This window comes from Bos grunniens, chromosome 27, assembly GCF_055505025.1.
Source record: "Bos grunniens cultivar Pamir isolate PY7600 chromosome 27, Bosgru_T2T1.0, whole genome shotgun sequence".
In the NCBI taxonomy this organism is placed as follows: domain Eukaryota; kingdom Metazoa; phylum Chordata; class Mammalia; order Artiodactyla; family Bovidae; genus Bos; species Bos grunniens.
In genome coordinates, this window is record NC_141191.1 from 20,940,284 (window position 1) to 20,954,924 (window position 14,641).

Here is a 14,641-nt window from a genome sequence, read left to right on the forward strand (position 1 = left end):
CACTTCTTCCTTTCTGATTTGGATACCTTTTATTTTTCTTGCCTGATTATTCTGGCTAATACTACCAATACTATATTGAATAAAAATGGTGAGAGTGGACAAGTTTGTCTTGTTCCTAATCTTAGAGGAAAAACTTTTAACTTTTCACTATTGAGTATAATGTTAATGGTGAGCTTCTCTTATATGGCCCTTAATTATGTTAAGGTATGTTCCCTCTGCACACACTGTTTTGAGATGTTGAATTTTGTCAAATGCATCTGTTAAGATCATATTTTTATCTTTTATTTTTTTATTCTTTAATTGGAATTGCTTTATAGTTTTTTTCTGCCATATGACAATGCAGTTCAGCCTTCATTATACATGTATCATCTCCCTCTTGAACCTCCCTGTCCTCCCCCTACCTAAGTCGTCAGAGAGCACCACACCGGGCTCGCTGTTACACGGCAGCTTCTCCCCAGCTTCCACTTTGCAGGTGGCAGTGTGTATGTGTCGATGCTACTTTCTGCATGTCGCACTTTGTCCTCCCCTCACTGTGTCCACAGGTTCATGCTCTGTGTCTATCTCCCTCCCTCCCTGCAGATGGGTTCATCAGTGCCATCTCTCTGCCACATGTGTGTTAATATACAGTATTTGTTTTTCTCTGATGTACTTCACTCTGTGTAACAGGCTCTGGGTTCATCCACTTCACTATAACTGACTCAAATTCATTCTTTTTTATGGCTGAGTAATATTCCATTGTATGTATGTACCACAACTTCTTCATCCATTCATCTATCCTTCATTGCTTATTGGGTGTATAAAGTTGATTAGTTTGTGGATGTTGAAACCATCTTTGCATCATGGTACATGAACCTTTTAAAGTAGTTTCTCTTAAAGTACTAATATTAAAATACTTCTGAGCTTTATCTTCCATTGAGAAACTATTTCAGAATTTCTTAGGTGAACCTTTGACACTAACATGGAATTCTGCATGTTTATGTGTGTGTGTGTGTGTTTATAGCAAGAAAAAATGGCAACCCACTCCAGTATTCTTGCCTAGAGAATCCTGTGGACAGAGGAGCCTGGTGGACTGCTGTCCATAGGGTCGTACAGAGTCGGACACGACTGAAGCGACTTAGCATGCATGCATGCATTGGAGAAGGGAATGGCAACCCACTCCAGTATTCTTGCCTGGAGAATCCCAGGGATGGAGGAGCCTGGTGGGCTGCCGTCTATGGGGTCGCACAGAGTCGGACACGACTGCAGCACCTTAGCAGCAGCAGCAGTGTATCTGTGAAGGGCATCTATGAAGTTTTCTTGGTATGCAAACAATCCCCCACCCATACAAAAAAGAATTTTGTGTAACAAAATCTTCATTTAAATTGTAATACCTGTTAACCTAGAAGTTATATTCTGTGCTGTTACATAAATCTGGTAGTAGCAAAACTGCCTTTAGCCAGTACTACCATGCAAATGACCTAAAATAAATGGGCATTAATCTTGATTTCCAGGGCATACGATTTAGTAGTCTTCTTTGAAAATCCATTTCCATTTTTGATAGCTCTGATTTTCAAGTAATAAAATAATTTATATTATTTTCCCTAGTTCTGTTGTTGAGTGAAAGGTATATAGACTGTAAGGGTAGATGATGATCATTTCGTTTGTCCTTCACGTTTGATGTCACTGTTTCACTGTGAGGAGCGAAGGACTGTTTTCTCCCTGAGCCATTGTTCACTATTCTTTTTAGAAAAACATGTTCCTCAGATGTTTTCCCTTAGTTTCCACAGCTAAAAATTTCCATTTCAGGTCAACTAAAAGTTTTTCCTTTGTTCTAAATGTTTCTTTGTAGTTATGAAGAAACCAAGAATATATTGACCAAAACCAAGATATTGGCCCCAGCATACTTTATCCTGGGAGGCAACCAGTCTGGGGAGGGTTGTGTAATTACACGAGACAGAAAACAGTCTCTGGATATATATGAGTAAGTACATTTGCTCAAGCAAAACAAGCAGAAACTAAAGCATAGACAGACGTGTGGATTTAAGGTGTGAAGCCTAGGAGAAATCTCTCTTTGTATCTAGACTCGACCCCAAGCACGGTAGATGGTATGTGGTACAAACAAATTATGACCGATGGAAAAATCCCTTCTTCCTTGATGATCGCAGAACACCTGCGAAGATGTGTCTGAACCAGACAACCCAAGAGGTACATTCCCAGTGTCATATAGAGAAATGGTGACTACTAAAGATTATCTCCATTCTAACATTTTTCATTGGCCTTTAAGAATTTATAAACCTCCTAACAGTCATTGTCTCTGGACAGTTTCCACTGAGTTTTTAACATAAAGAGCAAAATTTCGCTGTACTTTTCCCTTGTTAATGGTGGACACCACTCTGTGGAGTTGAATCTCAGGAATCCAAGAAGGAAGGAAGAGAAAGAAAGCAAGCATGCTATATTAGAATCATCACCTGAACAGTGACCCAAGGGAAATTCTTTCATGGGGGTTAGGGGAGGTTGATTGAAGAATATCTTGGTCTAATGACCCATTTGTGTGGATAAAGCTGCCAACATCTGCATTTAATGTACTAAATATAACTATTTTTGTGTTTTAGAATATCTCATTTGCAACCATATATGATGTCTTGTCAACAAAACCTATCCTCAACAAGGTATTTTTTTTCAATATATGTACATATGTGTGTGTGTGTATATATATATGTATTTTTGATTTTAGGAAAAGAATTTGATCCCATGTTTTATCTTTCCCCTTTGTCTTGGATCAATCAGAGCTAGAATTCCAAGTCATGTTTGGCTTAAGGCTGCTTTTTAAAATGTTTTTGTGTGACCAAAACCATAACTCTTGGGGTGTGACAAAGAAGTTAGTCACTGCAGCTTGATATACAGTTTGGTCAGAATATTATTTCCAGCTTTACTTACATGGCATTCGGATTGAATTTAGCATGTTATTAGTGACTTCTCCATCCATGAGGAATTCAATGCTGTATGCTGCAACTAACACCTAATACTAGACAAAAGGAAGTCTGAAGTCTATTTTTAGACAGCTTTCTTAGTGGATTAGGTTTTTTTCTTAAACGTTAGTACAGCCTTTTCCCTACTCTTTAGCTAAAATTTGCAAAAGTCTTCTGATCATCCAGTTTGCTAATAGCCCCCCTCTTGCATGTTTCTGATTCCTCTGATTTTTCCCATTTGTTCCTTGCCGCCTTTTGCTAAACCCTAAGATCAGTGTCAGAGAAGGCAATGGCACCCCACTCCAGTACTCTTGCCTGGAAAATCCCATGGACAGAGGAGCCTGGTAGGCTGCAGTCCATGAGGTCGCTAAGAGTCAGACATGACTGAGCGACTTCACTTTCACTTTCCTGCATTGGAGAAGGAAATGGCAACCCACTCCAGTATTCTTGCCTGGAGAATCCCAGGGACGGGGGAGCCTGGTGGGCTGCCATCTATGGGGTCGCACAGAGTCGGACATGACTGAAGTGAATTAGCAGCAGTAGCAGCAGCAAGATCAGTGTGCCTCCATGAGAACCTGGCTTCTGAGGGAAGCTTTCCCTCTGCCCACCGACCCTAATGTCTCATTTTGCCCACGCCGTCTTTGCTTGAGTTCACAGTTGGGTTACTTACAGATTCTTGGTGAGTTGGGTGTGTACCTTCTAACCTGCGTGTCTGCATAGTTTTCCTCACTGCTTGAGAAATGGTTCCAGGATAAGGAAAGCCAAAGCTACACTCTATTCTCCACAGTACACCACTGGTCTTTGCAAAGTATGCACTGAGGAGCATTAAGTGAGCCTTAAAGCATTGTGAAGCAGTGTATGGCACAGAATCAAGACCTTGTAAAGAACTGAACATTCTCTCCCATACCTGTTTATAGCGTGGTAATGGTTCTATTGAAGTCAGTTGTTTTCATTATTATTGACTTATTATGTGGATCTTTTGTTTTGTGTCTTTACACACACACACACACACACACACACACACACACATAATCTACGATGGGAAGCCTGGCGTGCTGCAGTCCATGGGGCTGCAAAGATTTCAGACACAACTCAGCGATTGGACAACAACAAATTTAATGTTAAGAAACTTCATAAGCAGTTCCATAAAAAATGCTAATACAAGTAGGGTCATCTTAGAACTGAAAACATCCTTAAAGTAAAAGTTGACTTTTCTTTCAGCTGACGGTGTACACAGTCTTGATAGATGTTACCAAAGGTCAATTTGAGACGTACCTGCGGGACTGCCCAGACCCCTGCATAGGGTGGTGAGCACACACCTGGCCTACAGGACGCGCCCTCTATGACGTCAGGACCGGAGCTCCCGTGGGGCTGAGTGGAGTGGCGTCCGATCTCCTTCCAGAGACTCAGGGCAGTTTCTCTTTGAGGCGTGAGCTTGTCCTGCTGAGTATGTTTATAGGTCACAGGCTGTTTTTGCCATAATGTAGGTGATTGCCGTGTAACAAATAACTTCTTTCAGTGAAGTACAGCAGTCATCCAGAGTTTACTGTGATTCATTTTGGTCTGACATTTGGAGGCGGGGATAGGCAACTAAAAATGTGGTGGGACCCTCCAGGGAATAAAGCCAAGATTCTCTATGAGCACTGAATCCTGTACCTCTATGTGAGTAAGTTAAATAGCCATTACTCAGTTTTTCACTTTTATCTTTGTATTTGTGGTATGTTTTTGTCTTTTCCTCCTGGCTCTAACTACTATTAAAGTCAATACACTATTGTCTCTGCTGTGACAGCTGTGTATTTCACTAATTTTAATGGGATGGGGATGAGACAGGCATTCAGCTGTATGTTTCTCTTCATGAACATCACATTGATTCTGAATAGAAGGTGGCACTAATCGTAAAGAACCCACCTGCCAATGCAGGAGACATTGAGATGCGGGTTCAATCACTGGGTTGGGAAGGTCCCCTGAAGGAGGGCATGACAACTCATTCCAGTATTCCTGCCTGGAGAATCCCATGGACAGAGGAGCCTGGCAGGTTATGGTCCATAGGGTCACAAAGAGTCAGACACAACCGAAGAGACTTAGCATGCACAAGTAGTACCTTTTGGGGTTCTTGAAGTAACCAGTATGCAAGCAAGGCAGCTTTTATACTCAGAATTGAGGTGTTTCCTTTTTCATAACTAGCCTCCAGCTAACCCCAGAAAGTTATTAAATTTCAAAAACAGTCCCAGTTTCTGTGAATCAAGAGTAAGTAAGCAGGTCAAAGACAAATGGAAAATAGGAGATGAACCGTTACTTAACTCTTCATAAGTATCATTGAATACATTTTTTTAGTTTGTCCTTGTGCTCAGTATGTATATTTTAAAATGTAAATTACTAAAAATGTTTTATAGAAATCAATCTATTTATAAGTGCTAATAGAACTTGTTAACCTTTCATATTTTCATAATCAATTTTGAAATGTATGCCAGCTGGGCTAGACTGTAGCCACTTCATTGATGTGTAATGTCAGCTGTCTTCGTGACATTCAGTAGTCACTGGAAGAAGTATCAGTCAGCAGTCATGTACGCTGATTCAGTGTATATGTTAAGTGTCAGTTTGAGGGTGGTGGCTATGGAGAAATCCAAGCTGAGTATATTTGAATTAACATTATAGGGTTATGTAAGTGGGTTATTGAACTTATGACTAAGTGATCACAGTCTTACATGACTCATTGTAATTCAGTGGTTATCAACCTAGAGTGTAGGTGTCCAAAGGCAGCTTTTCCGACACAGGAGGTGCTTCCACCAAACTGCAGTGATGAAGCAAGAATTACAAGAGGTTGTGTGTTAAAAACAGGATTTGATTTTTAAAGATCCTCTGTAATTTACACATTTCATAATTTTTTAATAGAAACTGTCATGAATTTTTCATGAAGTCCTATGTCCCCTGCAGTTTACCTCAGCGTGTCTTAAAACAATGTCATTTTCTCTGTGTGCCACGACCTGAGAAAAGGGGAAAGCAGCATCACAGAGCTCTGGATGGAAACCTGGAGGCCTGACTCTGGCTCTTGATCACTCAGTGGTGCGCCCTGGGGCAAGCCACCACTCCTTTCTGCCCCCTCTGACCTGCCTTGGTCAGGTAAGGGTTTAAACCCAGTTTCCCCCCAAGGTTTCCTCTAGCTTTATGAATCCAGACTTAAACTGCATCTCAGGTTAGAAGGCAGTTAGGGAGCAGTTGATATCCAGGTGCTGTTGGAAATGTCAGAACTGTTGTAGTTTTCTTTATTCACAGATGTAAGTGGATGAATCTAATCAAACATTTTCTTAATAGTTAAAATAATGATGACACTCAGTTTGCACGAAGCAAATTAACGTGCATGGTTAAAAGCAATTATGGCAGTAGCTCAGATGCCTCCAAACAGCCTGTCAGTTGCAAATAGGTATACACATATAATACCTGGATAACATGTGTATCTTACACACAGGCCGTAAATATGTTTTGAAAACACCTAACTCCTAAGTTCAATATCAACACTGTATCAATCTCAGGAAAACATAGTTAATTCAAGTTACGCCCTACAGTAGGCCATTGGGCTAAATAATTTCAGCTCCCACATATAGATAAGATATGAAACGGGGTTGATAGAATTATTTCAAAGTATAATGATAAGAGATAGGAATTCTAACAAGTAGAGTCCAAGACCACATACGCCCAGGTGTTTGTGGATTAAGTGCAACCTCATCACTTGCAGGATCAATGACCAAGAAGAAAACCTTGATGCTAGTAAGTTTCTGTTTTTCATGTACTCAAGCTACAACGGACCATATCACCAAATGGAATAAGTAAGACTTTTCATTTCAGTTACTGAGAATAAGTATTTCATTGTGTAACTAACTCTTAATCACTGGCTCGCCCTGACATTATCAGTAGAGAATTAAGTTTATTGTCTGAACTACAGAAAATTTTATATTTTTTTCCTGTTAATTTACAGTTGCTACATGGAATGAGTCAAATTTTCACTGTTGTTTGCCTTTAAGGATACTGAGTTCTTATTATATATGTAATAGTTTCAATATTGAAACTACTGCCATTGAGAGTTGGCAATAACTCTCATTGCCAGTGAGTGATTATGTCATGTAGGGGAAGGGGCATCCCTGGGCATTACGAGACTCGGCTTCTAGTCTTTGCTCTGCCAATTACTTTCCCTGTATTTAAATAAGAAGAAATCAAGGCGCAATGGAAGATCTTTGATATTTGCCAAATTTTTAGGGCAACCACAGACCAAGGAATGAGGTTTGGCTGTTTTATAACCAAAATAATAAGGGAATCTATAACAAATCAATAAGTACTGAACAAGACTGTTGTCTTGGAAACCAGTAAAAACTTCTAGTTTTCAAATCATTTCCATGTAGAAAATCTGCCATGGCCAAAGCAATCTGATATGGAATATATTTTTCTACCATCTCCTTAAAGCTATCAATATGCCAGGATTTTTTAATCATAGGTAGTTATTTAGAAAAGATTATAGCTATTTTCTTTTTTTAAAATCATAAAATTGATAGACTATACAGCTAGATCCTAGATTTCAAGGGTTGAATAGAAGTGCTTTTAATTTTTTTTTTTTCAAACTCAGTTACTTAGTGATAAATTTGCCATTAAAAACAGAAGAGCTAATAAATTTTCAGGTCATTTATAAGAATTTTAACCAAGGCAATTATCCTTTGTTGTATTATTCTGTGTAAAATACATGAAATAAAATTTAAAAAAAACCTGCAGCTTTGCTAAGGTAGTCAGAAAACAGAAGTGTACATTTTACTGAACTATTTTTTATCATTTTATTTTTGACAGTTCCATTAGTTTACAGGTAGAGTTACTTTTTCCCTCTTAAAATTAAAATACATTTAAAATTTGTAGCACTGTGAACAACAGATTTTACAGAGTTAATATTTTAAGAGTTCAGCTTAAACAACTAGGTGCAATTTTTTATCATGACATTAACAACAAATTTATTTAGAGAAAATGTTTTCTCTTTTCATGTTCTGCTTTAGATATGGCCACAAGATTTAATAGTAATTTTAAAATTTTATTAATAAGGTTAGGTAACCCAGATATAACCTTAACCTTATTAGTAAAATAAGACAGAATTTGGTCCACTGGAGAAGGGAATGGCAAACCACTTCAGTATTCTTGCCTTGAGAACCCCATGAACAGTATGAAAAGGCAAAATGATAGGATACTAAAAGAGGAACTTCCCGGGTCAGTAGGTGCCCAATATGCTACTGGAGATCAGTGGAGAAATAACTCCAGAAAGAATGAAGGGATGGAGCCAAAGCAAAAACAATACCCAGTTGTGGATATGACTGGTGATAGAAGCAAGGTCCGATGCTGTAAAGAGCAATATTGCATAGGAACCTGGAATGTCAGGTCCATGAATCCAGGTAAATTGGAAGTGGTCAAACAGGAGATGGCGAAACTGAACGTCGACATTCTAGGAATCAGCGAACTAAAATGGACTGGAATGGGTGAATTTAACTCAGATGACCATTGTATCTACTACTATGGACAGGAATCCCTCAGAAGAAATAGAGTAGCCATCATGGTCAACAAAAAGAGTCTGAAATGCAGTGCTTGGATGCAGTCTCAAAAACGATAGAATGATCTCTGTTCATTTCCAAGACAAACCATTCAATATCACGGTAATCCAAGCCTATGTCTGAACCAGTAACGCTGAAGAAGCTCAAGATGAATGGTTCTATGAAGACCTACAAGACCTTTTAGAACTAACACCCAAAAAAGATGTCCTATTCATTACAGGGGACTGGAATGCAAAAGTAGGAAGTCAAGAAACACCTGGAGTAACAGGCAAATTTGGCCTTGGAGTACAGAATGAAGCAGGGCAAAGGTTAATAAGAGTTTTGCCAAGACAACGCACTGGTCATAGCAAACACCCTCTTCCAGCAACACAAGAGAAGACTCTACACATGGACATCACCGGATAGTCAACACCAACATCAGATTGATTATATTCATTGCAGCCAAAGATGGAGAAGCTCTATACAGTCAGCAAAAACAAGATGGGGAGCTGACTGTGGCTCAGATCATGAACTCCTTATTGCCAAATTAAGACTTAAATTGAAGAAAGTAGGGAAAACCACTAGACCATTCAGGTATGACCTAAATCAAATCCCTCATGATTATACAGTGGAAGTAAGAAATAGATTTAAGGGACTAGATCTGATAGAGTGCCTGATGAACTATGGATGGAGGTTCATGACACTGTACAGGAGACAGGGATCAACACCATCCCCATGGAAAAGAAATGCAAAAAAGCAAAATGGCTGTCTGGGGAGGCCTTACAAATAGCTGTGAAAAGAAGAGAAGCAAAGGAGAAAAGCAAAGATACAAGCATCTGAATGCAGAGTTCCAAAGAATAGCAAGGAGAGATAAGAAAGCCTTCCTCAGGTATCAATGAAAAGAAATAGAGGAAAACAACAGAATGGGAAAGACTAGAGATCTCATCAAGAAAATTATAGAGATACCAAGGGAACATTTCATGCGAAGATGGGCTCGATAAAGGACAGAAACGGTATGGACCTAACAGAAGCAGAAGATATTAAGAAGTGGCAAGAATACAGATGCTAATGTTAAGTCACTTCAGTCGTGTCCGACTCTGTGTGACCCCACGCACGGCAGCCCACCAGGCTCCGCCGTCCCTGGGATTCTCCAGGCAAGAATACTGGAGTGGGTTGCCATTTCCTTCTCCAATACATGAAAGAGAAAAGTGAAAGTGAAGTCACTCAGTCGTGTCCAACTCTTAGCGACACCATGGACTGCAGCCTTCCAGGCTCCTCTGTCTATGGATTTTCCAGGCAAGAGTACTGGAGTGGGGTGCCATTGCCTTCTCCGAGAATACACAGAAGAACTGTCCAAAGAAGAGCTTCACGACCCAGATAATCATGATGGTGTGATCACTCACCTAGAGCCAGACATCCTGGAATGTGAAGTCAAGTGGAGGCGATGGAATTCCAGTTAAGCTATTTCAAATCCTGAAAGATTATGTGAAAGTGCTGCACTCAATATGCCAACAAATTTGGAAAAGTCAGCAGTGGTCACAGGACTGGGAAAGGTCAGTTTTCATTCCAATCCCAAAGAAAGGCAATGCCAAAGAATGCTCAAACCACCACACAATTGCACTCATCTCACACGCTAGTAAAGAAATGCTCAAAATTCTCCAAGCCAGGCTTCAGCAATACGTGAACCGTGAACTTCCAGATGTTCAAGCAGGTTTTAGAAAAGGCAAAGGAACCAGAGATCAAATTGCCAACATCTGCTGGATCATGGAAAAAGCAAGAGAGTTCCAGAAAAATATCTATTTCTGCTTTATTGACTATGCCAAAGCCTTTGACTGTGTGGATCATTAAGAAACTGTGGAAAATTCTGAAAGAGATGGGAATACCAGACCACCTGACCTGCCTCTTGAGAAACCTATATGCAGGTCAGGAAGCAACAGTTAGAACTGGACATGGAACAGACTGGTTCCAAATAGGAAAAGGAGTACATCAAGGCTGTATATTGTCACCCTGCTTATTTAACTTCTATGCAGAGTACATCATGAGAAACGCTGGGCTGGAAGAAGCACAAGCTGGAATCAGGATTGCCAGGAGAAATATCAATAACCTCAGATATGCAGATGACACCACCCTTATGGCAGAAAGTGCAGATGAACTACAAAGCCTCTTGATGAAAGTGAAAGAGGAGAGTGAAAAAGTTGGCTTAAAGCTCAACATTCAGAAAACGAAGATCATGGCATCTGGTCCCATCACTTCATGGCAAATAGATGGGGAAACAGTGGAAACAGTGTCAGACTTTCTTTTTTTGGGCTCCAAATCACTGCAGATGGTGATTTCAGCCATGAAATTAAAAGACGCTTACTCCTTGAAAGGAAAGTTATGACCAACCTAGATAGCATATTGAAAAGCAGAGACATTACTTTGCCAACAAAGCTTTGTCTAGTTAAGGCTATGGTTTTTCCACTGGTCACGTATGGATGTTTGAGTTGGACTGTGAAGAAAGCTGAGGGCCGAAGAATTTATGCTTTTGAACTGTGTTGTTGGAGAAGACTCGAGAGTCCCTTGGACTGCAAGGGGATCCAACAAGTCCATCCTAAAGGCAATCAGGGCAATCAGTCCCGGGTGTTCATTGGAAGGACTGATGCTACAGCTGAAACTCCAGTACTTTGGCCACCTCATATGAAGAGTTGACTCATTGGATGAGACCCTGATGCTGGGAGGGATTGGGGGTAGGAGGAGAAGGGGACAACAGAGGATGCGATGGCTGGATGGCATCACCGAGTCGATGGACATGAGTTTGAGTGAGCTCCTCGAGTTGGTGATAGACAGGGTGGCCTGTGTGCCGCGATTCATAGGGTTGCAAAGAGTCGGATACGACTGAGTGACTGAACTGAACTGAACTGAGCCCAGATATAGTAAAATAAAAGAGTTGTCTCCGTGTAGATACTACATTAAGTTTCTGTCAGACCTACTTTTTTCAGTTACACCGCTGAACTACTTGGTGGCTTCTATACAAGAAGCCACTGGGTTATATATCTTACTATTTTTATAAATATACAAACAATTAGCAATTTATTCCTTTTGGTAAAAAAGTTTATTTTCTTTAGTGAAACAAAAAAACCCAAAAATCTCTTTATTTCATCTAATTCTGCTTCTCTGCCAGGAGGTAACCCCTCACACAAACTCTGCTATGTCTATGTCCTATGCTCATTTTTGTTGTTCCTTTAGCAGTATGAATTTCTTTCCGTGTCACTATCAGTTTTCATCATATTTTAAAATTCTTTGTAGGATTCTAAAATACAATTTGTGGACATTTATTTTCATGGCTTTGCAATTACAAGTAATGCTGTAGTGAACATACTTGGAATGAAAGCTTATAAAGCAGGTAACAGATAAAGATGTGTTTAGGTGCACACTTATTTTGTATGACACTCCTGAAGTCCCTTCCAGAATGTCTGAATCTTTATGAACTTCCACCAGCAGTGGGGAGAATGGCTTTTCCTGAGACATGCAAACAGTAATTGTAGTTAAATGATATCAGTGAACATATTTGTAAGAGTGAGACTACAGTTCCTCTATTTCTACTACCAGATTCATTTTCAGAGAATCCCTGGCACATCCTGCAAAGATATCCCTGGGGAGAGGAGGTCAGGTGGCCAACTCCCCAGCTTGGCGAGGGGTCCACTGTGAGTACTGCTAACAGGTGCCCGTGTTGGAGCAACTGAAAAAGGGAGAAGGAAGACCAACAGAAGACCTCTAAACCTAAAAAATCTGAAAAGGTGGGAAGAAATCAAGAATTAGGACTCCTGGCTGTAGCCCCATGTGCCAAAACAGTATTTTCCACCTAGACAAAATAAACAGCTTGTGACCAACTCACTTCACATTATAAGTCAACAAGTTCAACACTGAATGATGTATCCAAGGTGCTATAATTATCGTTTCGTAAATTAAGTCATTTTGGAAACATCAACTACCTAATTCAACCCTTTTGCCTACTGAGTCATTGAATTCCAGATCATTCAAGAAAGACTGTTTGCTTAGCAACAAAACCATGCACAGAAGCAGGGGACATGCCCCCAAACAATAAAACAATCGTGGCATGAGACCCACGTCCCTGCCCAGTGAGCTCAGTAAGCGCTTATGATAACTCCTCTGTCCACACTAAAAACTAGAAAGAAAAGGCTACATTATACTAGAACCTGATATGATTTACCATTTTTAGCACATGACAGTCGCAGCTTGACCAGGCACGGACAAGAAAACTCCACTGGAGAACAGAGCTCCTCGAAGCGCCCCCAAACGCCACCCAGTGGTTTCAGTTTGTCCACAGGATGTACTATTCAGCAATTCAAAGGTATGAACTATTGATACATGCTACATGAATCTCAGTATCAATAACCTCAGGTATGCAGATGACACCACCTTAATGGCAGAAAGTGAAGAGGAACTAAAGAGCCTTCTGATGAAGGTGAACGAGGAGAGTGAAAAGGCTGGCTTAAAACTCAACATTAAAAAAACTTACAGATTATGGCATCTAGTCCCATCACTTCATGGGCAAATAGATGGCAAAAAGAAACAGTGACAAACTTTATTTTCTTGGGCTCCAAAATCACCGCAGATGGTAACTGCAGCCATGAAATTAAAAGACGTTTACTCCTTGGAAGAAAAGCTGTGACAAACCTAGACAGTGTATTGAAAAACAGACATCACTTTGCTGACAAAGGTCCATATAATCAAAGCTATGGTTTTTCCAATAGTCATGTGCGGAGATCAAAGCTGTCAATTCTAAAGGAAATCAGTCCTGAATATTCATTGGAAGGACTGATGCTGAAGCTCAAGCTCCGATACTTTGGCCACCTGATGCAAAGAGCCAACTCTTTGGAAAACACCCTGATGCTGGGAAAGATTGAGGGCAGGAGGAGAAGGGGCCAACAGAAGATGAGACAGTTGGATGGCATCACCAACTCAATGGACAAGAGTTTGAGAAAGCTCCAGGAGATCAGTAAAGGACAGGGAAGCCTGGTGTGTTGCAGTCCATGGGGTCACAAAGAGCTGGACACAACTGAGCAACTGAATAACAACATGAATCTCTAATACCCTGAGTGAAGAAAGCCAGACAAACTTATATACAGTATAGTTGTATTTATATAAGTTTCTAGAAAATGCAAGCTAATCAATAGTGTCAGCAAATCAGTGGTTGCCTGGAGGTGAGGTGAAGTGGGGCATAGGCTAGACGGAAGGAATCCCAAGAGGCCTCAGGAAACTTTGGGGGACAACAGATATATTTATCATCTTGATTGTGGTAAGGGTCTCACAGGTGTGTACACCTATGTAAAAACTTAGAAAGTTGCACAGAGTTCACAATAATCCCTCAAATAAGGTTGTTAAAAATATACTTGGGAGCATACCCAACAACATGGGTGGTCTGCTAGGTATTGTGGATACCATGTTGAGCAAAAAAGAAAAGGCAAGGTCTTTGTAGATCTTAAGACACTGAAGAATCCTCTGTCCCATTTTCTTGCTCAGCTCCTGCTCCCTGCTACACACACACACTCCCTCTCGGTGACTACAGTGTCATAGGAGGAAGCTGTTAACATCAAAAAGGATTCACTGGATCGCTGCTTCAGGCAAGGGCTGCTAGAATTAGTATCCTAGAGCCTGAAGCAGCAGCAGCAGAGCCTGAAGCTAGACTTGGCTGCTATTTGGAACTGGATAGAATTCTCTGGCCTCTGTTTGTAGAGACAGTGACATCTATTTTTGTACTGTTAGGAAAGCTGTCTAGCTGTCCTCGGAAGAGCCAGCACTGGGTTAAAATCATGGGCTCAGAAATAAACCCACAAACCTATCATCAATTAATTTTTCTCAAAGGAGGCAAGAATATACAATGGAGAAAAGACAGTCTCTTCAGCAAGCAGTGCTGGAAAAGTTGGACAGCTTCATGTATATCAATGAAATTAGAATACTCCCTCACACGATATCTAAAAATAACTCAAAATGATTTAAAGACCTAAATGTAAAACGTAACACCATAAAATTCTTAGAAGAGAACATAGGTAAAACATTCCCTGATGTAAATAATAGTAGTATTTTCTGAGATCAGTCTCCCAAGCTAAAAAACTAAATCCCAAAATAAACAAATGG

The 14,641-nt window shown here is 40.3% G+C and overlaps 1 protein-coding gene across 2 annotated transcripts in view; it reads left to right on the top strand.

Annotated features, from left to right (window-relative positions):
* The window catches only part of ASAH1 (N-acylsphingosine amidohydrolase 1), a 31,553-nt gene extending 26,829 nt beyond the window's left edge, over positions 1–4,724 (top strand). For both annotated transcript variants that reach the window (XM_086380653.1, XM_086380654.1), the window contains 4 exons: positions 1,829–1,960; positions 2,061–2,184; positions 2,592–2,648; positions 4,170–4,724. In XM_086380653.1, the coding sequence (XP_086236779.1) occupies positions 1,829–1,960; positions 2,061–2,184; positions 2,592–2,648; positions 4,170–4,259 (403 nt within the window). In that variant the 3' untranslated portion in view covers positions 4,260–4,724. The remainder of the gene's footprint in view (positions 1–1,828; positions 1,961–2,060; positions 2,185–2,591; positions 2,649–4,169) is intronic.
* Positions 4,725–14,641: the final 9,917 nt, after the last annotated feature.